Source organism: Gossypium arboreum, chromosome 4 (assembly GCF_025698485.1).
Source record: "Gossypium arboreum isolate Shixiya-1 chromosome 4, ASM2569848v2, whole genome shotgun sequence".
NCBI lineage: Eukaryota > Viridiplantae > Streptophyta > Magnoliopsida > Malvales > Malvaceae > Gossypium > Gossypium arboreum.
In genome coordinates, this window is record NC_069073.1 from 121134564 (window position 1) to 121161849 (window position 27286).

Below are 27286 nucleotides of genomic sequence, written 5' to 3' on the forward strand. Positions count from 1 at the left end.
TCAGTTTGTATATACAAATTATTACATTAAAGGTGTAATTTTATATATGAAATTTAGGTTCGATTAAATTCTCACAAACTATTAACATAATTATAAATTTAACATCTTTTTATGTTTATATTACATTTACAAATAATTATATTTATCCAATTTTAAAATAAATTGATGTGTTTATTTATTTAAATTTGCATGACTGAATCAAAGTTAAAGTTTCATGTATATATTTAAACCATAATTAAAGTTTCATATGTACAATTGCACCAATAACTAATTGAACGCTGAAAAAATAAAGGTTAAATTATGATGGTAGCTCTTGTACTTTGCAAAAATTATGGATTTAGTCCATGTGCTTTAATTTTATCAATTGTAGTCCCTGTACTTTTTTCATTTTGAAATTTTGGTATTGACCCAAATAGTAGCAATTAAATTCATTTTTTTAAATTTAATTACTAAACTTGTACTATGTGTATAACTGTAGATTTAGTCCATATTATCCACTTGGATCATTCTAGGTTCCTATACTTTCCGAATTTTGGAAATTCAATCTTGATGTAAATAAAAATTATTCATTAACTAGATATCCAGTGAGTAATATGTGAAAATAATAGGTTGACATTCCATTAAACACATGATAATATGCTTTTTTGCATCAGATTTTGGAAACAGTGACAATAATAGAATTTAACAGAAAAAACTATACTAAATTAGAGGTGTTTATGGGCTAAATAATCCAACCCAATTTGAGTCGGGCTTGGACCTAGAATTTTTAATTGCAACTCGATCCAACCCAGCCTGATATACTATTTAAAATAAAAAATGTATAAAATAATTTAAATTCAAATAACAATAAAATTATTTTTTAAATAGTAAAACAAGTCATTTGGGTTGACATAAATGGGCCAGCCTCAGATTTGAAAATTTTTAAAATCAAGCATCCACCGACCCAACCCGGCCCAAATGATATATTTTTAGTTTTATTATTATTATTTTTTAAAATTTAGCCCAACTGGTAAAAGTATAGAAAGGTCGAAAAATTATCCACTAGGCATTTTAGGCCTTGAGGGGGGAGCTTTTCACTTACAGCACGCCATTTTTTCGACCTTAGTGCTTCTTTTTTTTCTTTCTTTTTTTGCTTAGGGCATTATTTCCTTGGATCAGGCTCAGGCAATCAGCTTGCGCTTAGTTTTTTTTTTTTTTTTCTTCATAAACGGCCACAGGCGTCTCTGTTCCCTCAGCTGTTCTTCATTCAGAGATTAAGGTTAGATTCTTGTTTTTACCCCACAATTATCTATATATATACACATATATAAATTATGGTTTATTAATGGGATAATTGTTAATTTTATGTAGGCCAAATTCAAAATCGTTGTATGATAAAAGATGCATCTTTATGATAGATGAAACTTACGGTGTTGGTACTATTATTGTGGTTATGAATTATTTTGTTTTTGTGTTATTCTTGAAAAATTATGTTATTGTATTTAGTTGGATGTAGGAAGCTGTTGAATCGGAAACCGGTGGCTCGACCGATTCGACTTTCGATTTTTATTTATTTATTCTTTGGTAATAGGCCAAAGACAAAGCACAAGAGAAGAGAAGTGGAGGAGGAGTGAGATAAATAAATAGTTAATAGATCATGATGATCCATAGTTGATTACTGGTGTGTCTTCTTTAGATTTTCTTTCCCTTTGCTGATTTTATTTCTATTTATAATTCTTTCCTCCTCCTTTTTTTTTTTTTTTTATTATCATGGTTGGCTCATTTGACTTTTAGAACTGGATAATTGAAATTTATCTGTTCTACAACATTTTACAACTTGGGTTTTTTTCCCCCTATCGATTTATCAAGTTGGATTTTTTTTGGCTTGTAGCGGGATATTTGGATAGAATACGTTGCTAAAGTTTACGTTTTGATGCTTATTTTATTGTGTGAATTTTAATCCTTTGTTTTGATGTTTGGCTGCTAGATCTTTCTCTATTTTGCATTTCTCTGGTGTTTATCTTTTACTTCGAGTTTTAATTACTTGAATTTCCTTGTTGTGGATATGCATAAGATATATGGTTAGGGAAATATGTTACTAAAATGATCCTTACTAAGAGGCTTATTATTATTAAAAAATTGCTCTGGAATCCTTGCATTCTTGACATGATTGACATAGATCTATACAGTAGCATTTCTTATGGTTTCAGTTTCATAATGTTGAAGTTAGGAATAACCTTGTTTTTCTTCATTATTTTCTTCTTCTTCTTTTTTTTTTTTTTCTCCACTTTTGGCTTGTTAGAGGTTATCTGGGTATGGCTGAAGAACAAATAGATTTTGGAGATGAGGAGTATGGAGGGGTACAAAAGACACAGTATCAAGGGAGTGGAACCATACCTGCCCTTGCAGATGTAGAGATGATTGGGGAGGATGACGAGTACGATGACCTTTACAATGATGTTAATGTTGGAGAAGGTTTTCTTCAATTGCAACGATCTGAGCCACCAGTGCAACCAGGCACGGGCAGTATTGGGCTTCAAGCTCATAAAAATGAGGCTCCTGAACCCAGAGGTGAAGCTGGGGGTTCACAAGGACCAAACATCTCAGGAATTTCAGTTCAAGGGAAGTACCCCAATGTTAGTGCCGGTTATCGTGAAGCAGATGTGCAACCAGCTGTTAACAGACCAGAAATAGGATCTGGAAATTATCCATCTGGGTCTGCCAGTTCACAAGGGGGCAGTGTTATGGAGACAAATTTTGATACCCAAGTAAAAAATATGGGTTTTCAGGGATTAACTTCAGCATCCTCTAAGGTTGGGACTGGTCCTTCTGTTGTGCCTCAAAAGATTGCTAACAACCCTGCTCAATCCCTAAATTCAGGTACTGGTGGTCCTCAAGGAGCTTCACAGGTTCCGCCTAATCAAATGGGTATGAATGTAAATCATCCTATGATGAATGAAAATCAGGTTCGGCCACCTATAGAGAATGGTCCAACAATGCTGTTTGTTGGTGAGTTACATTGGTGGACAACTGATGCAGAGCTTGAGAGCGTTTTATCTCAATATGGAAGGGTGAAGGAGATTAAGTTCTTTGATGAGAGAGCTAGTGGCAAATCCAAAGGCTATTGTCAAGTTGAGTTCTATGATTCAGCATCTGCAGCTGCATGTAAAGAGGGAATGAATGGTTATATGTTCAATGGTCGAGCTTGCGTTGTGGCTTTTGCTTCACCACAAACATTGAAGCAGATGGGAGCGTCTTATATGAACAAAGACCAAGGCCAGCCTCAAGTACAGCCTCAAGGAAGGAGGCCAAATGAAGGTTTTGGGAAAGGTGGTAATATGAATTACCAAGGTGGGGATGCAGGTAGGAACTATGGAAGGGGTGGCTGGGGACGGGGAGGTCAAGCTGGCAACCGAGGTGGGGGTGGAGGACCAATGAGAGGAAGGGGAGGTGTAGGTGTAAAGAACATGGTTGGGAGCTCAGCTGGAGTTGGAAATGGTGGTTATGGTGCTGGGGCCTATGGACCAGGACCGGGAGGCCCTGCATTTGGTGGTCCTGCTGGTGGCATGATGCATCCACAGGGTATGATGGGTGCTGGGTTTGATCCAACATATATGGGTCGAGGAGGTGGTTATGGAGGTTTTCCAGGACCTGGTTTTCCGGGCATGCTTCCATCATTTCCAGCTGTTAATACAATGGGACTAGCTGGCGTTGCTCCTCATGTCAATCCTGCTTTCTTTGGTCGTGGAATGGCACCTAATGGGTTGGGAATGATGGGTGTAGCTGGAATGGATGGGCCTCATTCTGGAATGTGGACTGACACAAACATGGGTGGGTGGGGAGGAGATGAGCATGATCGCAGGACTAGAGAGTCTAGTTATGGTGGTGAAGATGGTGCTTCAGAGTATGGGTATGGGGATGCGAATCATGAAAAAGGAAGGTCTAGCGGTGCCACTCGGGAAAAAGATCGGGCTTCTGAGCGTGAGTGGTCAGGCAACTCTGAGAGGAGGCATCATGATGAGAAGGAACGGGAATCGGACAGGCCTGAGAGGGAGCACAGGGAACACCGTTACAGGGAAGAGAAAGACAGCTATAGAGAGCATCGACATCGTGGACGTGACCTGGATTATGATGATGACTGGGATAGGGGACAGTCTTCTTCAAGATCTCGGAACAGGTCCCATGCAACACGAGAAGAAGAGCACAGGTCTCGATCAAGGGATGTGGACTATGGGAAGAAGAGACGCCTACCATCAGAGTGACAAACTATGCTGTGCATGCTTCTTTACACTTTCTTATGAGACCTTTAATTAAGTTTTCACTCTCAGTATCTCTTCCTTTGGTTGTTATATCATTTCAGCATTCTCTGTGATGATTGTTGGTCCAGATGCCAAACGTCGTTTCTTAAAGGAAGAAGTAAGTGCTACTTGCGTGGGTGGTGGGGAAGAATAGACTTCCCTTTTTGTTTCTTACTGCACTCTAAAGAACCACTATTAGATGAAAACTTGGTATTCCTATGTTGGAACTTGGAAAAACATAGTATTTTATTCAATGTGGATATTCTTTGTGGGGTTGGAATCCTAACATCCTACATCTGAATATCAACATTGGGTTTATAATTATCTGCAAAACACTATATTCGAGGGAATGCTTACTTGGCTTGTGATCACGATACTTAGAAAATGTTGTTGTTCATATGATGTTGTGATTTACGCTTTAAAAATATTCTTGTGATATGTTTATTCCTGATTGATAAGAAATATTTCTAGCCTGTGGTCTATCTGAACATCTTTTTATAGGGGTTAGAGGTGAGGAGGGTTCATAGGTCAGGAAGTTTGCTTGGCATAAACCTTATATGGTGTGAGAATGATGTTCATCTCCTTTTTCACTTTCATCTTGCTCTGTCAATCTTGCATCATGATGTTTTCTGGTTACGTCCTCATTTTGTTCTTTAGTTGTTCATTTTCTTTATGCACACTATCTTCTTTTTCAATTGAACTTTGCTGAACATTGTAATACATGTTATACATTATCAATATCATCACATGATTTTCCCTTTGCCTCTTTCAAATGTTTGAACCTTGATTTTTGGTGGGTTATGCTATATGTTAGAGAGTTTTACTTCTTCCTCATACAGAGTCATTCTGTTGCAATCTAGTCTTGTGTATGTTTTTGAATGTTTAGCTCAGAGGGAATTTGTGTTAGAGCACCAATAATGAAGGATTGCCTGAGTATACCATTTTCCTCTAACTCATCATTTTCCTGTCATCCCTTTTTTCCTTTTCTTTGTCATTTTTTAGTTCTGAAGTTTTGAACTGTATGGTAAAGTTATCCTCTAAGACGGCTCATTTCAAAACAATATTTTACCTAGAATGCTATAATTTCCAGTTTTAGTGCCCGATTCTTAAAGAGGTTCTACATGCTCATATTTATTGTGAGCTGTACCTATGTGACTCATCATCTATTTCAACTGGTTCTTTCATAGATATGAGGGTCATGCCTGTAGGACTACTAGTCTCATTAGGCTTTATTTACTATTAAAATATGATGTGATTCTCGTACTGTTAGTGAGTAATGCGGGTAGCTTCTGGGTGGTGTCTGCCTTTTTCATTTTCTTTTCTTCTTTTCCTCTTTAATGTCTATTGACATAGGGGTTTCTTTTTATCATCACATCCAGGGAGTCAAATGGGGAAACTCTTTGTTGAGGAAGATGTGTTAGAATGCTGGCTTCGTTCGCTTCCCTTTCAAGTGTGCAAAATATATATATATTTTATGAGCACTGCTAAGAAACTGTAACATCTGGAAAGAAAGTAAATCCAACTGAATCCATGAACTGGAATGTTGGTGATGTGTGCATTACAATCACTACTTACAATACAGTCTACTTGTAAAGCATTTTTGTCTTGTAAAGTTCGATCTGTTTATTAGGTCCATATCTTGTAATGTGGCCTCTTTCATTGTTTGTATGATTAAATTTGGCTTTCTAATTAGTCTTAGAGGCGTTTTGTACAGAATCGAGGCCAACACTTGTTCGTGCTATGTATACACTTGTAATTGATTTGTTAGTGTAGAATAGGCATAGATGAGCTAGATGCAAATTGTAACATAGGATCACCTATCCAACTGTAACCATTGATGTAACATGCATACTCCCCGGTTTCTGTTTAAGCACTTGTTCATGCTTGTATACACTTGTAATCAATATGTTAGCTTAGAATGGGCATAGATGAGCTTAGATGCAAATTGTAGCATAGGTTCGCTGTTGATGTAACATACATACTTCCCAGTTTTTGTGTAAGCACTTGTTCATGCTTGTATATACTTGTAATCAATATGTTAATTTATAATAGCCATAGATGAGCTAGATACAAATTGTAACATAGTGTTTCTGATTCAGCTGTAACCATGGATGTAACATAAATGCTCCCCAGCACTTGTTCATGCTTGTATATACTTGTAATCGATATGTTAGTTTGTAATAGGGGCATAGATGAGCTTGATGCGAATTGTAACATAGGTTTGCTGATCCTTGTAACCGTTGATGTAACATACATGCTCCCTTTTTCTGTAAGCACTTGTTTATGCTTGTATATACTTGTAATTGATATGTTCGCTATGTTCTCCAGGTTTTGTGTAAGCACTGGTTCATGCTTGTGTATACTTGTAATATGATATGTTTGCTTAGAATAGGCATAGATGATCTAGATGGAATTTGTAACATAATGTTAGTGTCGCTGATCCAGTGGTAACAATCGAAGTAATATACATGCTCTCCAGTTTCTGTGTAAGCACTTGTTCATGCTTTGTATATATTTGTAATATATATGTTAGCATAGTAGTCATAGATGAGCTATATGCAAATTGTAACATAGTGCCACTGATCCAGCTGTAACCATTGATACATGCGCCCCAGTTTCTGTGTAAGCACTGTTCATGCTTTGTATATACTTGTAATATGTATGTTAGCATAGTCATTGATAAGCTATATGCAAATTGTAACATAGGATTGCCGATTCAACTGTAACCGACTATGTAACATACATGCTTGTTCATGCTTGTATACGCTTGTAATTGATATGTTTGCTTAGAATAGACATTGATCAGCTATATGGAAATTGTAACATCATGTTGAATTGACATGCATATTCCCCAGTTTTCTGTTTAAGCACTTTACATCCATCAAATTGGAAAGGGTTGGAGTTTTTTCTTTTGTTCTTATTCTTGAAGTTATGGCTGGCTGCTGCATTCTGTATTGAGCTAGGAAGAGAATTTTGGGTTGATTCGGGTTTTGTATTGTTGGCAACGATGTCGTTTTGTCGTATTTATGTTGGAATTAAGCTTGAGAAGGCCAATATTTTGATGTATTAATGTAAAGATTCTCACTCGTATAGATCATGTTTTATGTCTTTTCCCTATTTTTGAAGTAAACCAATGTAGCATATTGGATCTATTGGTTTTCCTATCCGTGTATATGTATTTGCATTGATGAGAAAGGGCACTTCATTATATATATAATCATTGTTGTATCTAATGATGTCCATGCTTGAAGTTATTATACTTGGTGTTATTTTTTTTGGGAATTTTTTTTTTTAATATTGTTTTATGATATTTTGATAGAAATCTTACTTTTAGGAGGTATTAAGAATGTAAATCCTAGTAATTTGTCCTAGTAATGTCTCTTTTTTTGTACTTTGGTGATTTTATTCAAGTTTTTTTTTTTATTTGATTGTTTCTACCTAATGTTTGAAATATATTGCATGGATTATATATAGGCATGGATTTACTTATCCAAATTGTCCAATGCAATCATCATTGACATGTATAATTTGGTAATTAGTATTGCCAATTTTGATCTACTATACAAATATTGGAAAATTTTCAAGTGGACTTTTTTCTATGTTACTAGGAGTCAATTGAGTGCTTCTCGAATTTTTTAGTATTCTTTTCATGTATTTGTATGGTTTTCTCTTAAATTTTATGATGAGCGTATGTGTGGAAGCCCATATATAATAACATATAATAAGTAATAAAATGTAATGTTTGAAATTAATAATAACATATATAATATTTAAAATTTCATAATATTAGATTAAGAATATTATTTCTATTTCAATTGTTTATTATGATATTTTCATTTTTGTTGAGTATTTAATGTGACATAATCTTAATCGACAAATTTATCTATATAAATATCAACAATGTGGGTGAAACCTTTTTGTTATAGGATTGAAATGTATGAAAATGTTATATTAAATTTTTGGTTGAAGTGGTAAAGAAGTTTAATATTTAATTTTTTATTAATTTATTTAATTAAAAGGAAAGAAGTATCATTGTATTAATATAATTTATTTTAGTTATGAAAGGATATTTCAGTAATTTTCTTAAACAAGTGAATGTTGAGTTGCTCGTGACATTATCTAGGAGTCCGAATTTTGGATTTAAATAACAATATAGATAAAAGATGAAAATGTTTCATTTTCAGTATTTTAAAAAGCATACCTCTTGTTAGGATGAATAAATTTGATTGGTAGGTTAAATTAATTAAAAAATTCAAAATTGGCCCATTTCAAAAATTAACAATCTTGTATATGGTAGAAATTTTTATATTAAATTTTTAAAAAATATTATCATTAATAGGAATAATAAAATATAGTAATTTATAGACATGATATATAATACAAACAACAAATAAAATACTATAAACTTTTGTTTAAATATTATTATCTACAAAATTTAATAGAGAGTGATAAAATTAAAAGTAACCGTAATACTGGTAAGCTTATTTGAGCTCAAAAACTGTATTTGAGCTCCGTCATCATTAGACTAACCTAACGACAAATTCGAATAATCAATAAACTATTACTAAAAGTCCAAAAGACTTGTTGTATTAGTAATGCGCAAAAACAAGGTCTCAGATGATCAATCATCTTCCTCATCTCATAGTCCAATCTTATGAGTACTATCACAATGCTTTGTCATGATGAATTCTTCTAACAACTGTTCTCAATAAATATGGAGGTACCTTTACTTCTACAAATCCTATGTATATGCCATAACACTACTAAAAATAACAAAAAAATAATAAACTAAACCCACTATTATTTTAAAAAAAATTTGTATTTTTTTTAATATTAATCTCGTTGTAGGTTTTTATCATATATGCTATTTTTGATGTAATACTTAGAATTACTCATAGCCCCTCCACGATCTTTACATGAGAGGATAATGCGCTTCAATACACTCGAATCCACGACCTCGTGCACTGACAACAATGTCAATACTAATCGAGTTAAGACTTCATTAATTAACTTATTTATTTACAAATTTACTAAGCTGTTAAAATTTCTAACTTCAAATATATTTCTATTTATTTTCTTTTACTATATTCAGTATTTCGTTAAAATAAAATTATTTTTAAGGTATAATTATTATATATTATACATTTAATTAAATTAAATTCAACCTTTTCAATAATTCGCTCTTGGTCTATATCATGAGTGAGAGCAACTGTTAATGTTTCAAATTAAATAGTCATCTGCACTACCATGCACTATGACAAAGTGCAAGCTTATGGTGCAAATTTAATTCCATTTATAATATCCTTTTTATTTTAAATCAATATTAAAAATCAAATTTAAGGGTCGATTGAGTCTTAACTCGATTAGCATCGGCATTGTTGCCAATGTAGGAGGTCGTGGGTTCGAGTGTGCTGAAACGCATTATCCTACTATTTAAAGGTTGAGAAAGAACTATAAGTAGTTCTTCGAAAGGATTATATAGAAAAATTTTCATTTCTAGGGAGCTGAAGTGAAATTTTATCACATCATAACTTTTAATTCTATTATTTATTAGGAGATTAAAAATAAATTTTTCATTTGAGGGGAGCAAGGTAGTTGTCATTAAATTCATTAACTAAGATGACTGTCAGCTGGAAGTAGCAAATTGACACAACATTACAAAAGTAATAATATATTTGCCATATAAAATTTTGGAAATAGTAGAATTTAATTAGCGAATTTAACTACTACAATTTGAATTAAGACTAAACTTTCAAATTTAAAATACAACGAACAAATATGCAACTTAAGTATTGAATAAGGACTAATAGCAAAATTTCACCAATTATTATCATCTAAAAAATTGTCAAATAATTGGGTTAGTATAACTTTTAGTCATTGAACTTGGAAATTAGGTCTATGTTGGTATTTGTACTATTTTTTATCCAGTTTGGTACTTGAACTTGGCTATCATGCCTATTTCGATCTTTGAACTTGACAAATGAAAAATTTGATGAATCCATGTTTAAGAACTAAAATGGACCTAATGGACAAAAAAATTGCATTTGTCAAAGTGGACTTAATTGCCAAGTCCAAGGAAATGTACATTAACCCAAAAAATCCCATTAAAGTTTGGAATAAGGCAACTTTTAGTCCTTGAACTTAACAAATTTTCCTAAATTATTTTTTTTTGTCCACGTTAATCCCTGTGTTATAATAAACGTCAACAATAGTGGTAGAACAATCACAAAGCAATAAGAAAAGAAAAAGTAAGAATACACATATTTTACGTGGAAATCCTTTAGGGAAAAAAACTATGGGCAGATAAGGAGAAATTTACTAATGTTGGAAAAACAAATGATAGAAGAGGAATTTAGACTACATCTATTTAAGGGTTGAAAAACCCTATTCTAATCAAAGTCAAATAAAAGAAGAATAATTCTATATGGATTCAACTTGTGATGTATGGTCCGTACCGCAAGGGCTCTGTCTCCACGCCCCCGATCACAACCCTAGTTCCAATTTTGTGCTTAATGGGGATTTCTAATGGGCTACAGCCTTTCATCCCCAAAGATCTCCTTAATTTGCCACTGTATTTATTTCTTCAACAAGTGATAGAATTCGAGTCACACAATCTTTTACACCCCTGAATTTGGTAAATTTTTTTTCAATTTTAATTCATGCGATAATGTAATACTCTAAGATTGTACCATGTCGTTACCTAACAATTTTTAGTGAAAATTATTATTATTTTAAATAATGACGTGAGAAAATATTAAAATGCTATATCTCAAGGACTAAAAGTGAAAAAATACCAAATTCAGATACTAATAAATTGGAGATCCCCTCACCGAAAACAAAGTACAAATCTTTTCCATTTTTAGAATTTTTTATAAAGAAAATTAGAAACTTAATAACAAAAGTCAGCTTTTTTTCTTTCTTTTGAATTTTTTTTCATGCAAAAATGGAAACAGCTAAAACAAAGCATCCTACATTCAAATACTTAATCCTTTCCCTCTCCCTTTCGTTTCTCCTCCTTTTTCTCTTCATTTCCCTCCACCCTAACCGCTTCCAAGCACTCCTCACTACCACCGTCACGGAAAACCGTCCTCCTCATTCCGCCTTCGTATCATCCACCGAAGACCTCAAAATCCGACCTGGTTACACCTCCTACGACACTTACATCCAACGCCAACTCAACAAAACTCTTAACCCTAAACTACGTGAAATATGGACGACAAGAGATTGGGACCGTAAGATCCAAGTCTTCTCTCGATTTTTTGCCGATTTGAAATCCGAAAAATTCCTCGCCGATTCATCCAAGTGCCTCTGCGTCGGCGCTCGCGTCGGTCAGGAAGTTGAGGCATTGAAACGCGTCGGAGTCGCCGATTCGATCGGTATTGATCTCGTACCTTTCCCGCCACTCGTTATCAAAGGTGATTTTCATAACCAGCCTTTCGACGACGAGACGTTCGATTTCGAATTCTCTAACGTGTTCGATCACGCGCTCCGTCCGGAAAAATTTATCGCCGAGATCGAACGGACGTTGAAGTCCGACGGTGTCGCCGTTTTACACGTATCGTTATCGAGGCGAGGAGATAAGTACTCGGCCAACGATTTGTATAGTGTTAAACCGTTGGTTAAGCTATTTCGTAGATCGAAACTGGTTCGGGTCAGGAAAGTTGACGGGTTCGGGTTGGATACTGAGGTTGTTTTTCGTAAGACGAAGAAGAACATTACACAAAGGTTTTGAATTTTTTGTTGCTTTTTGGTAAGTAATTTCTTGTTTGATTTTCTTCTTTGATTTGCAGAAAATTGCTGTTTGATCTTAAAACGATAAACAAATTTGTTGTTTATTATTATAATTATTATTAGTATCAGTTATATTGGTGTTACACTTAATCGAGTGGCCCAACTCGGTTAATAATTTACTTTAATGCCTCACCATAATTAAAATAAGTAATATTATTTAAGGTTATTTTAGTCTTAGTCAGAAAGTTTACGAGAATATCTATCTGTAATTAAAATAAATAATATTATTATTTAAGGGTATTTTAGTATTTCATTTTAAGAAAAACCAATAAAATTATGTATATTGTGAGATTTGAACCCACGCCAATTGCATTAATAAAAACGTTACTTTATTAAACTTAAATTTTGTTCTAATATTTTTATACATTTTAATTTTATTATGCACATTTTATTACCTCCATCAGTTGTATATATTAATAATGTATTTAGTCGAGTTGTTGTCACGAGTTAATTCGACACCGACTCAAGACCGATGACAACACCATGATAAGTAATTTAATATATTTTTTCGTTTTAATAACATACATATTCCATGTGTTATTATTAATTAGTTTCAAATTATATGTTTCATTACTTATTGTATGTTATTTTAAATATACATTTGTATTTTGAATTTGTAGTTTTACATGCATAAGTCGTAATACAATTTCTAGTATATATTATACATGTCAAATTTGACATAAATTAAATAATTCTAATAAATATCAATATATATTTTTTTAGGTCGATATAATAAATATATTAAACCAGTTCAAAATTTTACATGCGTGATAAGGATTTATATCGATAAATTCAATGAACCGTTAAAATATTAATTGTACAGAAATATATGAAAGAGTGTAAAACTATGGTTTTACACGGTATTATTATTATGGAGAAAGATTCACCATTTCGTCTTTTTACGATTAATATTTTAATAATTTAATTATTTTATTTTTAAATATAATTATTTTTGTCATACATATAAAATTTTGAACCGATTTTATATCTCTATTGTAGCGATCTAAAATATTATATATATAAATATTTATTAAATTATTCTAAATTTTATATAAAACAAATAATTAATTTTTTAATTTACTTCAAATTTGACATACATTACATGTATAAATAGAATATTAAATATAATAATTAAATCGATAAAATATTAGTTATATAAAATTAAACGAAAGTGGTGTAAATGGATTCCTCCGTCGTGGTCGTGGTCATCATTGCCGTCCATTGAACTGCATGTAATTGGCTTCTTTGAAATTTTTTGATACCAACTTTATTTTATGGGCCTTTAATCATTATTTATAATACTGAAAATTTGAATAATATGAATTTAGATAATTAAATTTAAATATTATAATGGATGTGAATATTGATTATTTATGCACGACGCTACCTTAAAATATAATTTTTAACTTTAGTTTTTTATAATTTTAAAATTTTTAATTTAGTATATGATAAAATTATATTTTACTTCAAAAATAAAAAAATAATTTAATCTTTTAAAAATTATAAAGATATAGACTATTAAAATGATGAAATTTCACTTTTATTATTATGAAAATATATAACTTTATTTAGGTCTCCTAAAAAAAAATTCTAACTCCGCCCTTATTTATGCAGATAATGAATTCAAAATTTTAAATTTATTTTGAAAACCGTCCCTTATTTATAAAATACAAATTCTATAAAATAAATTTCACTTACTTGGATTTTCAATAATAAATATTCAATGATAATTTTATTTAAAAATTTTAATGTTACTAAAACAACCCAATGTCATCTCTAATTTGCATGGCATAAATTTTGATGTGTATTTTTTTTGGGATTTTCATTTGGCAGCTCTTGACTTCCTAAGTGAGTTAAAAATGTGTCATTTATTTTTATTTTTAAATACAATATAAGGATATAATTAATTTATTTTAAACTAATTTGTGGAACTAATAATAATTATCTTATATAGATATATATGGTATATATTATGATAATTATTTAATATATGGGTAAACTACTAAAATAGTCCCTTTTGTTTCCCTCGGGTTACATTTTAGTCACTTATGTTTGAAATGTTATGTTTTAGTCACTTACGTTAATGTGTTATAACATTTTAGTCACTGAGCCGTTAATTATCGTTAACAGTATAACGGTAAGCTGACGTGACACGTTAAATCATCATTTCAAATAAAAATTTTAGGTTAAATTATACAATTAGTCCTTGTATTTTTTTTTCATTTGGAGCAAATTTTTTTATGTTCTTTAAATTTTTTCTTCTTTTTTTTTTTCATTCTCTTCTGCTTCTCTCTCTATTTTTCTCCATTCTTCATCTCTTTTAACGTAAATGAAAGAAATCAAATTGCTCAAAATGAAAAAAATATAGGGACCAATTGTATAATTTAACCTAAAATTTTTATTTGAAATGATGATTTAACATGTCACGTTAGCTTACCGTTATACCGTTAATAGCAATTAACACTTAGTGACTAAAATGTCACAACACAATAACTTAAATTACTAAAACGTAGCATTTTAAATATAAGTGACTAAAATGTAACCTAAATAAAACAAAAGTAACTATTTTAATAGTTTACCCTTAATATCTTGACAATTTTTATTAAATTCAATTAAGAAATTGCTTCCTTTTAATTGATATTTAAAAGAAAATAAATAAAATATATATTAGGTTTTAATCTCGCTTGCGAAATTAAAAAACTCCAACATCAATGTTAGATAATTGATTTTTTTTTTAGTTAAAAGGAACTTTAGACTATGATGTTAACTCGCAATCCTTTTATTGCATTTTTTAAATTGAGAAGTTTGAGATCTCGAGCTGGATTCTTGTCTTATATAAACACGTGGTTCTTTTTCATATTTATTCGAGTTATAATTAGTTGGTTTAAGGTTATTTAATGGTTGGGTTACTTATTTGGTTCAATACTTAAAAGTGATGAATAATGTTTGATTTTGATTGTAGCTTTAATTTTGAAAAAATTAAAATAATAAAATGAAAAATCTTTTTATTAAGTAGTTATTTTAAAAAATTAAAAGATACTAGAAAATTTTAAAAGCTTGGTGGGTAAAAATTGTATGATGTGGTACCCAAATTCTTATTTAAATAAAATACGATGGAAAATAAAATAAAAGTAAAATCCATATAGAACTAGACTTCTTTTATTTTATTTTAGAATAAGGTTTTAAACCTTATTAAACTCCATCTATTTTATATTGATTAGGATAAGGTGTTTCAATCCTACTAGAATATGGCTTTGCAAGCCTATAAATAGACATAGTCTATTCCTCTTGTATTTGAGTAAAAAATTTTCGACATAGTGAATTTTCTTCTCTCTCGCCTGTGGTTTTTTTTCGAAAGGGTTTCCACGTAAAATTTATGTGTTCTTTATTTTTATTTATTTTATTCTATTTTATTTTTCACAAATTGGTGTCGAGCTTTAGGGTTATTCATCTCGATCACGGTAATGGCGTCTTTGAAGTATGAAATTCATTGTTGGATCGCAACACCGATTTGCGTTGTAGGCAAATTAAGATGCAAGCGGTTCTTGCAGATGGATCTAGAGGATGCCCTGCTAGGATAGATAAGATGCCTTCGACATTAACATATGAAGAGAAGAAGCGTAAGGATCGAAAGGCATTAACACAATTACATCGCATTTGTCCAACGAAATTTTGCAGGATGTGATGAAAAGAAAAGCGCCATTGCATTATGGAAGAGGCTAGAACAAATATGTATGTCGAAAACTCTAACAAGCAAGTTGCATATGAAGCGGCGTCTTTATGCTCATCGTTTGGAGGAAGGTGCGTCGTACACGAACACTTAGCAGTGTTTAAAGAAATTCTCTCAAACTTGGAGGCCATGGAGGTTCGATGATAAGGAAGATCTAGGGTTGATTCTACTTTGTTCGTTGCCCGTCTTATTCAACCTTTAGAGACACGATTTTATATAGCCGCGAGTCTCTCACAGTTGATGAGGTTTATGATTCTTTAACCTCGTATGATAAGATGAAGCATCTTGTGGTTAAACCCAACTCTCGGGAGAGGGTCTCATTATTCGTGGGAGACAAGACCGGAATGTTGATGATGATCGTGGTAGAACACGAGGCGGAATCCTCGTGGTAAATCTAAGGGTAGATCGAAATCTTCAAGCGAGGTAAAACTTGCAACTTCGCAAGAAGAAAGGGCACATTAAATCTGAGTGCTATAAGCTACAAAATAAGATTAAAAGGGAGGCTGCGAATCAAAAGGAAAACGACGAGAAAATTCGGTGAAGTGATGTTGTAGAAGACTACGGCGATGGTGAACTTCTAGTTGCTTCATCAATGATTCTAAAGTAAGCGAGAGTGGATACTTGATTCATTTGCACCTTCCACATGAGTCCCAATCGGGATTGGTTTACAACTTATGAAACGATGTCTGAAGGTGTTGTTTTGATGGGAAATAATGCTTCATGTAAAATCGCGGTGTTGGAACAATTAAAGTTAAGATGTTTGATGGAGTTGTCGAACACTTAGTGACGTGCGGCATGTTCGAATTGAAAAGAAATTTAATTTCGTTGAGTACTCTTGATTCAAAAGTGCAGATACACGGTGAAAGTGGGGTTTTAAAGATTTCAAAGGGTCCCTTGTTGTGATGAAAGGGCAAAGAAAGATTGCCAAGTTATATGTTTCTGAGGTTCTATTATTCTTGGTGATCATTGTCGCTTCCTCTTCCTTGTCGATGATGATATTACTAAACTTTGGCATATCGCCTAGGGCATATGAGTGAGAATGGCATGGCGAATTAAGCAAAAGAGGACTTCTTAATGGGCAAGGAATTTGCAAACTGAATTTCGTGAGCTTGTGTTTTGGGAAGCAAAGAGAGTTCGATTCACTAGAGGAATCCATAACACGAAGGAAGCGTTGGAGTATATCCATTCGATGCGTGGGGCCGTCCGAGTGCCTTCGAGAGGTGGAGCTAATTATATGCTAACCTTTATTGATGATTTTTCGAGAAAAGTTTGGGCGTTCTTCACAAGCGGAAAAAGCGATGTGTTTTCCACATTTAAGTCTTGGAAAATTATGATTGAAAAGCAGACGGAAAGCAGATAAAATACCTCCGTCATGAGACAATGGCTTAGAGTTACGTTACGATGAGTTTAATAGATTGTGCAAGTCGAGGGATCATGAGACACTTGACGATTCGTCATACTCCTGACAAAAGCGGCGTTGCGAGCGAATGAACGAGCGATCATGGAGAAGGTTCGATGTATGTTGTCAAATGCCAACTTACAAGTCATTTTGGCGAGCGACCTCTCTTGCATGTTTTTGATCAACCGATCTCCATCCGTTGCCATTGAGAAAAAGACTCCACAAGAGGTATGGTGCGTAATCCGCTAATTATTACGATTTAAAGATTTTTGGGTGTCTGCGTATGCTCATGTTGATAATGGAAAATTGGAACCGAGATCCATTAAATGCGTTTTTCTTGGTTATAAAGTGGTGTAAAAGGCTATAAGTTATGGTGTCTGAAAATAGAAAAGTTGTGATTAGCGAGATGTTGTTTTGATGAAAGCGCTATGCTACCTAACTTATCTCTTAAAGACTCTTCCAATAAAGAAAACCAAAAGCGGTGGAGCATCGATTAATCTGAATCAACTCCTCAAGCCGATACAAAATTGAGAATAGAGTTGCTTCTTCACCGCAATACTCTATCGCCAAAAACAGGACAAGAAGAGAAATTAAACCTCCAAAGAAGTATGCCGAGGTTGATCTAGTTGCTTATGCTTTAAATGTGGTGAAGATATAGATGCGAATCAAGAGCCATTTAATTATTCGAGGCGATTAGTTGTGAAGACTCGAGAAAAGTGGATGTTTGCTATGCAAGAGGAGATGGAATCACTCCACAAAAGCAGAACATGGGATCTTGTAAAACTTCCTAAAGGTAAAAAGGCATTCGTTGTAAATGGGTGTTTAAAAGAAAGAAGGACTCAGGAGTTGAAGAACCGGATATAAAGCAAGGCTTGTTGCAAAGGGTTACTGATCAAATTCCGAGTGGACTTCACAGATGTGTTCTCTCCGGTTGTTAAGCATAGTTCGATTCGAGCTTTGCTTGGTATTGTTGCCATGCATGATTTGGAGCTTGAGCGGTTAGATGTAAAACGCATTTTGCATGGAGAACTTGAGGAAGATATTTACATGCAACAACGGAGGGTTTTATAGTCTCGAAAAAGAGGACTATGTTTGCTTCTTTGAAAAAGTCCCTTTACGGTTTGAAACAGATCACCAAGACAGTGGTACAAGAGGTTTGATTCCTTTATGACTTCTCATGATTTCAAAAGAAGTAGTTTTGACAGTTGTGTCTACTTTAAGAAAAAGCAGTGATGGTTCTTTTGTGTATCTACTTCTTTATGTTGATGACATGTTGATAGCGAGAAAAGATAAAGAGAGATAAGAAAGGTTAAAGCCCAACTAAGTGAAGAATTTGAGATGAAAGATTTAGGACCAGCAAAGAAGATACTTGGTATGGAGATTCTCGAGATAGAAAAGCAAGTAAATTGTACCTAAGTCGGAAGGGTACATTGAGAAAGTTCTTTGCGAGTTCAATATGCGAGTGCTAAGCTCTGTTAGTACTCCTTTAGCGACCATTTCGGACTTTCATCGGCCTTATCTCCTCAATCGATAATGAGATTGAGTACATGTCACATGTTCCATACTCTAGTGCGAGAGGATCTCTCATGTATGCTATGGTTTGTTCACGCCCGATTTATCATATCGATCGGTCAGGTTAGCGATACATGGCGAATCTCGGTAAAGAACACCGGAAAGCGATTCGATGGATTTTAAGATACTTACGAGGCACTACTAATGTTTGCTTACAGTTTGGAAGAACTAAAGATGGAGTTATAGGGTATGTTGATGCTGATTTTCTTTGGAGACCTTGATAGAAGAAGATCTCTCACGAGTTACGTCTTTACAATCGGAGGTTGTGCAATTAGTTGGAAAGCCACTTTGCAAACTACGTCACTTTGTCTACCAAAGTTGAGTACATGGCGATTCATCGAGGCTTGTAAAGAAGCTATTTGGTTGAAGGGACTATTTAGTGAACTCAATGAAGACCTTCAAATCAGCACAAGATTTTGTGACGGTCGAGTGCCATCTTTCTTACAAAAGATCAAATGTTTCATGAGAGAACAAAACACATTGATATTCGGTATCATTTTGTTCGTGATATTATTGCTCGTGGTGATATTGTTGTGAGCAAAATTAGCACTCATGAAAATCCTGCAGATATGATGACTAAGTCACTTCCTATAACCAAGTTTGAGCATTGCTTAGACTTGGTTGGTGTTCATTGTTGAAGTTAAACCCTTAAGGGGTTTTTGGAAGAGGTGAAGAACTTGTTTATTGAAAGTTCGCGATGAAGAACTTGTTCATTGAGAATTTGTGTCAAGGTGGAGATTGTTAGAATTAAGTGACCCAAATTCTTATTTAAATAAAATACGATGGAAAATAAAATAAAAGTAAAATCCATATAGAACTAGACTTCTTTTATTTTATTTTAGAATAAGGTTTTAAACCTTATTAAACTCCATCTATTTTATATTGATTAGGATAAGGTGTTTCAATCCTACTAGAATATGGCTTTGCAAGCCTATAAATAGACATAGTCTATTCCTCTTGTATTTGAGTAAAAATTTTTCGACATAGTGAATTTTCTTCTCCTCTGCCGTGGGTTTTTTCCGAAAGGGTTTCCACGTAAAATTTATGTGTTCTTTATTTTTATTTATTTTATTCTATTTTATTTTTCACACCTTTTATTGCATTTTTAAATTGAGAAGTTTGAGATCTCGAAATGGATTCTTGTCTTATATAAACACGTGGTTCTTTTTCATATTTATTCGAGTTATAATTAGTTGGTTTAAGGTTATTTAATGGTTGGGTTACTTATTTGGTTCAATACTTAAAAGTGATGAATAATGTTTGATTTTGATTGTAGCTTTAATTTTGAAAAAAATTAAAATAATAAAATGAAAATCTTTTTATTAAGTAGTTATTTTAAAAAAAATTAAAAGATACTAGAAAATTTTAAAAGCTTGGTGGGTAAAAAATTGTATGATGTGGTATGTTGCGAGAGTGCCAAGTCAACTTTTTTTTTTTGTGTGTGTGTGTGTAACGTTGTTTGTAATAAACCGAAAGTTACGGTATCGGAAATTGAGTCTTGAGTACTGTTTCCATGAAATTTATTCATGAATATTTATTAGAAATATTTATGAATTATAGTTGAATGGTTATTTAGTGTTTAATTAAGTGAAGTAGCTTGAATTTAGTTTAAAGGATTAAATTGCATAAGGAATAAAAGTTTAATTATAGATTAAAGAAGTAAAAGGGACTAATCTAGCAATTAGACCCTAAGTGCCATGTGTGTGAATGTATGATATAACATGTGTAATAGTTGGTATATATGTGTAATAGCTATAAGATATTTTATGTTATAGCTATTACACATGTTAATTTTATATTTATTATAGGTTAATAATAATATAATATAGTATAATGAATAAAGAATAATAAGTAAAGAATAGAAAAGTTACAGAGAGCAAAGCGTGAGAAAGAAAGAAAGATAGAAAGACTAACAGAGAGCAAACGTGAGAAAGAAAGAAGGAAAGAAAGAAAGAAATAAAAAAGGGAAATTTGAGGATTAAGGCCCTAAAGTTTGATTGGTAAGTTGTTTTAGCTCATTTTCTTATGATTTTTATGTTTATGGATGCCTAATTCAAAGTTCTACATGTATGAGGTTAAAATGAAGAAAAATAGAGAATTTTTAGATATTGATTTAGTTGAATAAATTGAGGTTTTATGGGTTAAATTGATAGAAATTGAAGTTAGAAGTGATTAGTTAAATGAATTTCTAAGTTAGGTTTAAATAGGGACTAAGTTGAATAGAGCTCAAAATTTATGTTTTATAATGAATTTTATGAGTTAGAAATTGTTAATGAGTTGATTAAAGAGAATATGAAGCTTAAGTTAAAGAAAAAAGATTAGTAATGGAAAAAGGACGAAATTGGAATTTTGTAAAAGTTTGGTAGAAAGTGAAAATGTGTTTTATGAATTAATATATTGATGATTTTTAATTGTATGATTGTTAGTAGCAAATGTAGCACCGGATACATCATCAAAGAAGGGAAAAGAGAAGGTGAACGAAGATATCGATTAAATTCGATAAATAGTGGTTTGTATTTCTATAAACCGAGCTTAATCGTTATTGCTATATTTGATATTTATATTGTATGAAATATGGATGAGGTAAGTATTTTTACCATATTGAAATGAATGTGATTTTGAATACCCTATTAACGATGTCGGGCTAGTGGGATATAGTTGACATGTCATAGGAATTGGAAGTATTGGGATATTCGACATTGAGTCGATGAGACACTATATGTCGACTCATCGTTAAAGTTCGGATTTGTTCCGATGAAGTACTTTGTGTACTATAATGTTAAAGTTCGGATTTGTTCCGATGAAGCAAGTATGTGCTTATCCGGAGTGTGGGTTGGATCCGTGTATCCGTCGATGTCTCGAGTTATGTTAATAAGGGTAAATAAAGTAAAGGTTATTAAAGTCTTGATTGATATTGAATAATAGCAATAATGTGTTTGAATTACCATGTTTTAAAGTTGATTAAGCTACTGTTTATAGAAATACCATCGAGAGTATTCTCAACAGACGGTTTGTTTTCGTGCTTGCTAGGTACGAAAGTATAAGGACTCAGCATACTCAAAGTTGCACACAAAAGTCAACTAAGTTAAAACTCGATCAATTCGATTTTATATACAATTTAAATTGATTAAAGTACTTGAGAGGTCCTTATATCATAGGGATTAAATCAAATTAATCTCTTTATTATTAAATAGATAAATTTCATCCCTATAATATTAAAAAGAATTATATAAATCCAAACTGTAATAGAGTTATTTTTGTGGTCATAGAGTTGTTTTTGTTTGGCAAAATTATTCACCCTATGCCAATTAGCATCAAGGTAATGGACCATATGCAATATTTTATTTTATTTTATTTTATGATCATATCTGTTCTTTTTGATATAATGACTAGAATTATCTATAGCCCACTCTTCAACTTATAAATAGGAGGATAATATGCTTCAATACACTCGAACTCATGTCCTTCTATATTGACAACAATACCCATACTAATCGAGCTTAAGACTCAATCAACGCAAATTGCAATACTTGAAAAGGAACCTAAATATACATGAGAAATACACCCACTTCATCAATTCCTAAAATAGGTTTTAGTTAAGATTATGCTTATTTAGTCGGGATAAATTTAAAAATTAAGTGTTAAAACGTAAATATTGAAAGTTTAAGGTAACAAAATTTTCCAATATTTTTTTTATTTCGAAATTAAGCAAATTAAAATTTTTTAAATGTAGCAATTTAATCCTTGTCAATTTTTAAAGTGACCAACAAAGGATAATTAATCACAATGTTAATGTTCTTGTCAATTGTACATAATTTTGATTGGTATAATAACAAACTTAGCACTCGATGTTTACATGTTTTGTAAATTTGGTCTTAATTCTAAAAAATTAAATAATTTTAGCCTCAACGTTTAAGCACCGATTTACAAATGAAACCATTATTTTATAAAAAAATGAATGTCACTGAAATTGAAGCACAACCAACTACAATGCAAAGTATACTTTTTAGGTGAAATGAGATGAAAATTAATAGTTTAATTATCATTTCTGACTAAAAAAAGCCTTTAAAGACCAATTCGAAAATTGGGTTATAGTTCAGGCACCAATTTACAAATAAAACCATTATTTTACAAAGATGAATGTCAAGGGAGTATTTATGGGCTTATGGCGAAGGGCAAGTGATTAGGTGAAATCATGGCGGCCACGGACCTTTTTAATTAAAGTCCCAATTGTCTAAATTAAAACCATTTAATTCTGTATATATCAATTATGTCATTTTCGTATCCAGAGCAAAACCAACTCGGCAATAATTAATTTTTTTTTAATTCGGTTTTTATATAAAAATAAATCTAATTTTTAAATGAGTGACAAATAAATAAAAAAATATATTGATAAAGTTTTAATTCGATTGGCATCGACATTGTTATTAGTGCAGAAAGACATGAGTTCGTGTGCACTGAAGCGTATTACCCTCTTATTTAAGGTTGTGGAGGGATTATGAATAGTTTTAGGTATTATATCAAGAATACGAACATGAGCCAAACCAATCAGAATATATGAAATTTTAATTGAGACAATTGTGGTAATTGACTTAGTTTTGGGTTAATTTTTAAAACCATAATAATTTATTAACCCAATTTTTCAAAGTTTGAACTTAACTATTTAACATAAAAATTATAAATATATGTCAAGTAGAGACGATATCAGTTGCAGTAGCAGATTTTGGGATTAAATTTTGGAGTGTCTAATTAAATTTTTCAAAAAAAATTTAGGAGTTCAATGAGATTTTTCTAAAAAATTGAGGTTCTAATTAAAATTTTTGTGAGATTAATGAGAATTTCGAAAAAAATTAGAATAGCTTAATTAAAATTTTCAAAGAAATTAAAAGAAAAAGTGAAAATTTTCAAAAAAAAAATTGAGAGAGATATTAAAATTTCAATAAATTTTAAGAAAAAAAATAAATTTTTTTAAAATTTTTGGGGGCCGAGGCACTCATTGGCCACCTTTACGGTTTGCCAGTGATCGGGTGCAAGCTAGGGCTTTGGCTCTTCCTTTCCTCCAGCACGTATTTTAAATATTAATAAAATTATTATTTAATCTTTTAAAAATTTACAATTCAATCCCGATTTATCGTTTAAAACTATCCTCATATAAAAATATAAATACATAAAGTTTTAAATATAATTATAATATAAGAAATAAGATAAATACTATATATAAAAAAGGGTTAAAGTAGTTGAGAAATGTAACGCCCCCACGCCAGAGACCGTCGCCGGAGTCGAGCTTGAGGTGTTACCGAACATAATTTATCGAATTAAGAACTTCGAATCATTTATTTCTACATTCACAGCTTTCTAGCTACCTACATCATAGTTACAAGAAAAATAATATCTCGAGTTACAAAACTCGAAATCAAGATCCGTAAATTTTCCTTAAATCTAGACTCATATATCTATTTACTAATTTTTTTCTAGAATTTTTGGTTAGGCCAATTAATACAGTTTATTAGTTAAAGTTACCCCTGTTTCAGGACTTGATTGGACAGACCTCTGTTTACTACGAACCATATTTCTATCTGTGAAAAGTTTATATGACTATGCCGTTTATTTATTCCGAAACTAGACTCAATAAGGATTCGAAGAATATAAAATAAACCACCTAATTATTTTTTTACAATTTATGGTAAATTTCTAAAGTTGGAACAGGGGATCCAGAAATCGCTCTAGCTCTGTTTCACTAAAATTCAAATATCTTATAACATATAATTCCTTTACTTGTTTCATTTGTTTTATATGAAACTAGACATACTAGGCTTCAATTTCATATTTAATCCATCACAAAATTCAATTTCTATGATTTTTAGTAAATTTTCAAACTCATGTCAGTGTTGCTGCAATATTCTGTTTATGGCAAATTTCATCTTTTCATGAGTTTTTATGATCTAGATAACATATTAAACTTCCATGACATCAAACATGATCTAACTTAGCATTTTCCATGACTTATCATTATTAAGCATTTTCTCAACCAAATCATGTGCCATATCACAAAATTATTTACACAAAATAGGTGTATTGCTATACATGCCATACTTAAGTTTTACAAGCCATTTACCAAAAAGAGTCCTTCGGATAGTGTGATCGAACCTTCGACCTGTCCCGATTCCTAAGCCGGCTTGTTCAAAACTACAGTGAATGAAAAGGAGGGAGTAAGTATAAATGCTTAGTAAGTCATATGCAAATAACAAGTAACATAACAATACAATTATAACAAACAACCTTAGCATGGTATCACCAAAACATATATCACATTTCTAAACATCATTAATCATCTTACCACCTTATCGTTGTTGTATCTATTTTCAACCCGAAGGTTAAGTACATACCTGTCCAAAGTGTCCATTTCACAATACTTACCAATACGTCACCTGCATCTTAAGTGTTCTTCCATTTCACTAGAAATTTTACCCGTTGAACACATCGAAATATAACTCGATACATGGATAATTTGCACATAAGTGCCACATTTGTAGCCAAGCTACCATGTAACCCGCCCATAAGTGAACTCGGACTCAACTCAACGAGCTCGGGCGTTTGTATCCATAAGTGAACTCGGACTCAACTCAACGAGTTCGGACATTTCACATCCATAAGTGAACTCGGACTCAACTCAACGAGTTCGGATGTTCAACCATCCTAGTGACATGTCACTTGTATCCTAATCTATTCCTAAGGTTCAAACGGGATTTTCCTCGAACGCATCTCCTTGCCATCGTCCGTAAAATACCGAAACCAATACTCGGTAGCACTTTATATTTAACAAATAATACACTTAATTTGCATTTTATTCGAAAATAACCACAAAGCATATATTTCATGATAAAAATCAGCATATCATATATTTAACATCAATAACTTAAAAATAACAATTATGCTACCTTATTTACACATGAACTTACCTCGGTACAAAATTTTTAACAATCGAGCCTATTCCTCAGAACTTTGTTTTTCCCTCGATCACGACTTGAATCTCGTTTCTCTTGATCTATAATACCAAATTAATCTTATTTAATACATACATTCATTAGAACAGTCCTTAATACGAACTTTGGCAAAATTACCATTTTGCCCCTAAACTTTTGCATAATTACACTTTTGCCCCTAGGCTCGGGAATTAAACTTCATCCCTTATTATTATGTTTTATGACATTCTGATCATTTTTCCCTTCTATGACAACATCAAATTCTCACTCTAACATGTATTTATGACTACTAAATATTTTTACCGATTAAGCATTTTTACTCGTTTTTACTCAAAAACGAGTAGCACAAGTTGTCTAACAAAATTTAAAACCTCATATTTTGTCATAAAACACCAAAATACACAAATTTCACCTATGGGTATTTTTCCAAATATGAACCATAGGTTGAATTATAATTAACATAAGCTAAATCGAGCTACCGGGATTTCAAAAACATAAAAATCATTAAAAACGGGGCTTGAAATCACTTACTATGAAGTTTGAAAGTTGAAGAAATCCCGAAGAGAGCAAAAATTGGCAGAACAATATGGAGAAGATGATCATTTTGGGTTATTTTTCCTATTTTTATTTCATTTAATATCCAAATGACCAAAATGCCCTTACTACTAAACTTTCCAAAAATTCCTTCCATGTCCTAATTTTGTCCATGAACTTAAAAATGGTCAAATTACCATTTAAGACCTCCTAATTAATATTTCAAAGCAATTTCATACTAAAAGCTTCTAGAATGCAAGTTTTGCAACTTATTCGATTTAGTCCCTAACTTTAAATTAAACTCGTTATGCCAAAAATTTCTTCACGAAATTTTCACAAAATTATGCAATCATATCATAAACCTCAAAATAATTATAAAATAATTATTTCTATCTCGGATTTGTGGTCACGAAACCACTATTCCGATTAGGCCTTAATTCGGGATATTACAAGAAATTCCTGTATTTTAGGACTATCAAATTAGTCTCTATTATCAAATGTATCAATTTAGTCCCTATACTATTAAAAGAATTAATAAGTCCAAATTGTAATGAGTTAACATTTAATATATAAAAATGTATTGAAATTTGTTTTTATCAATTACGTTTAATTCCAAACAAAAGATTTTATTTACAAAACCATAAAAAAACTTTAAATATATTAACTCTGTTAAACAATAAATGACATTTTTATACAATAAATATTAACTCGATTCCAATTTGACCTTATTTGATTCTTTTTAGTAATATAAAGACTAAATTGATCAATTTAATAATAGAGGACTAATTTGATTATATCCTTATAATAGTGGACGTCTTAGATATAGTATACTAAAAAAAATGTTTTTCTTTTTTTATATAAAGCTTAGAACTAACCCATAACCCTTAAATAGGAGTATAATGTGTTTAAACCTACACGAACTCATATCTTCCTGCACTGACAATAATACCGATACTATTTATTATTTAAGATCACTTACAGATTCTTTAGATTGATGAAT

At 31.9% G+C, this 27286-nt stretch overlaps 2 protein-coding genes across 3 annotated transcripts; both read left to right on the forward strand.

Annotated features, from left to right (window-relative positions):
• Window positions 1-1004: 1004 nt before the first annotated feature.
• On the forward strand, window positions 1005-6964 carry LOC108460456 (uncharacterized). 2 transcript variants are annotated; one of them, XR_001867552.2, is made up of 3 exons: window positions 1005-1258; window positions 2282-4395; window positions 5657-6964. XR_001867552.2 is itself a non-coding variant. In XM_017759956.2 (2 exons), the coding sequence occupies exon 2, from the start codon at window positions 2295-2297 to the stop codon at window positions 4239-4241; it is 1947 nt and encodes a 648-aa protein (XP_017615445.1). In that variant the 5' UTR covers window positions 1005-1258; window positions 2282-2294; the 3' UTR covers window positions 4242-4662. The 2 variants fall into 2 exon arrangements, 1 of the variants encoding a protein (XP_017615445.1); XM_017759956.2 differs by lacking the exon at window positions 5657-6964 and having other exon boundaries at window positions 2282-4662.
• A 4158-nt stretch (window positions 6965-11122) lies between these two features.
• On the forward strand, window positions 11123-12101 carry LOC108459130 (uncharacterized). The gene has a single exon (XM_017758491.2). The coding sequence runs from the start codon at window positions 11221-11223 to the stop codon at window positions 12007-12009; it is 789 nt and encodes a 262-aa protein (XP_017613980.2). The 5' UTR covers window positions 11123-11220; the 3' UTR covers window positions 12010-12101.
• The last annotated feature ends 15185 nt before the right edge of the window (window positions 12102-27286 follow it).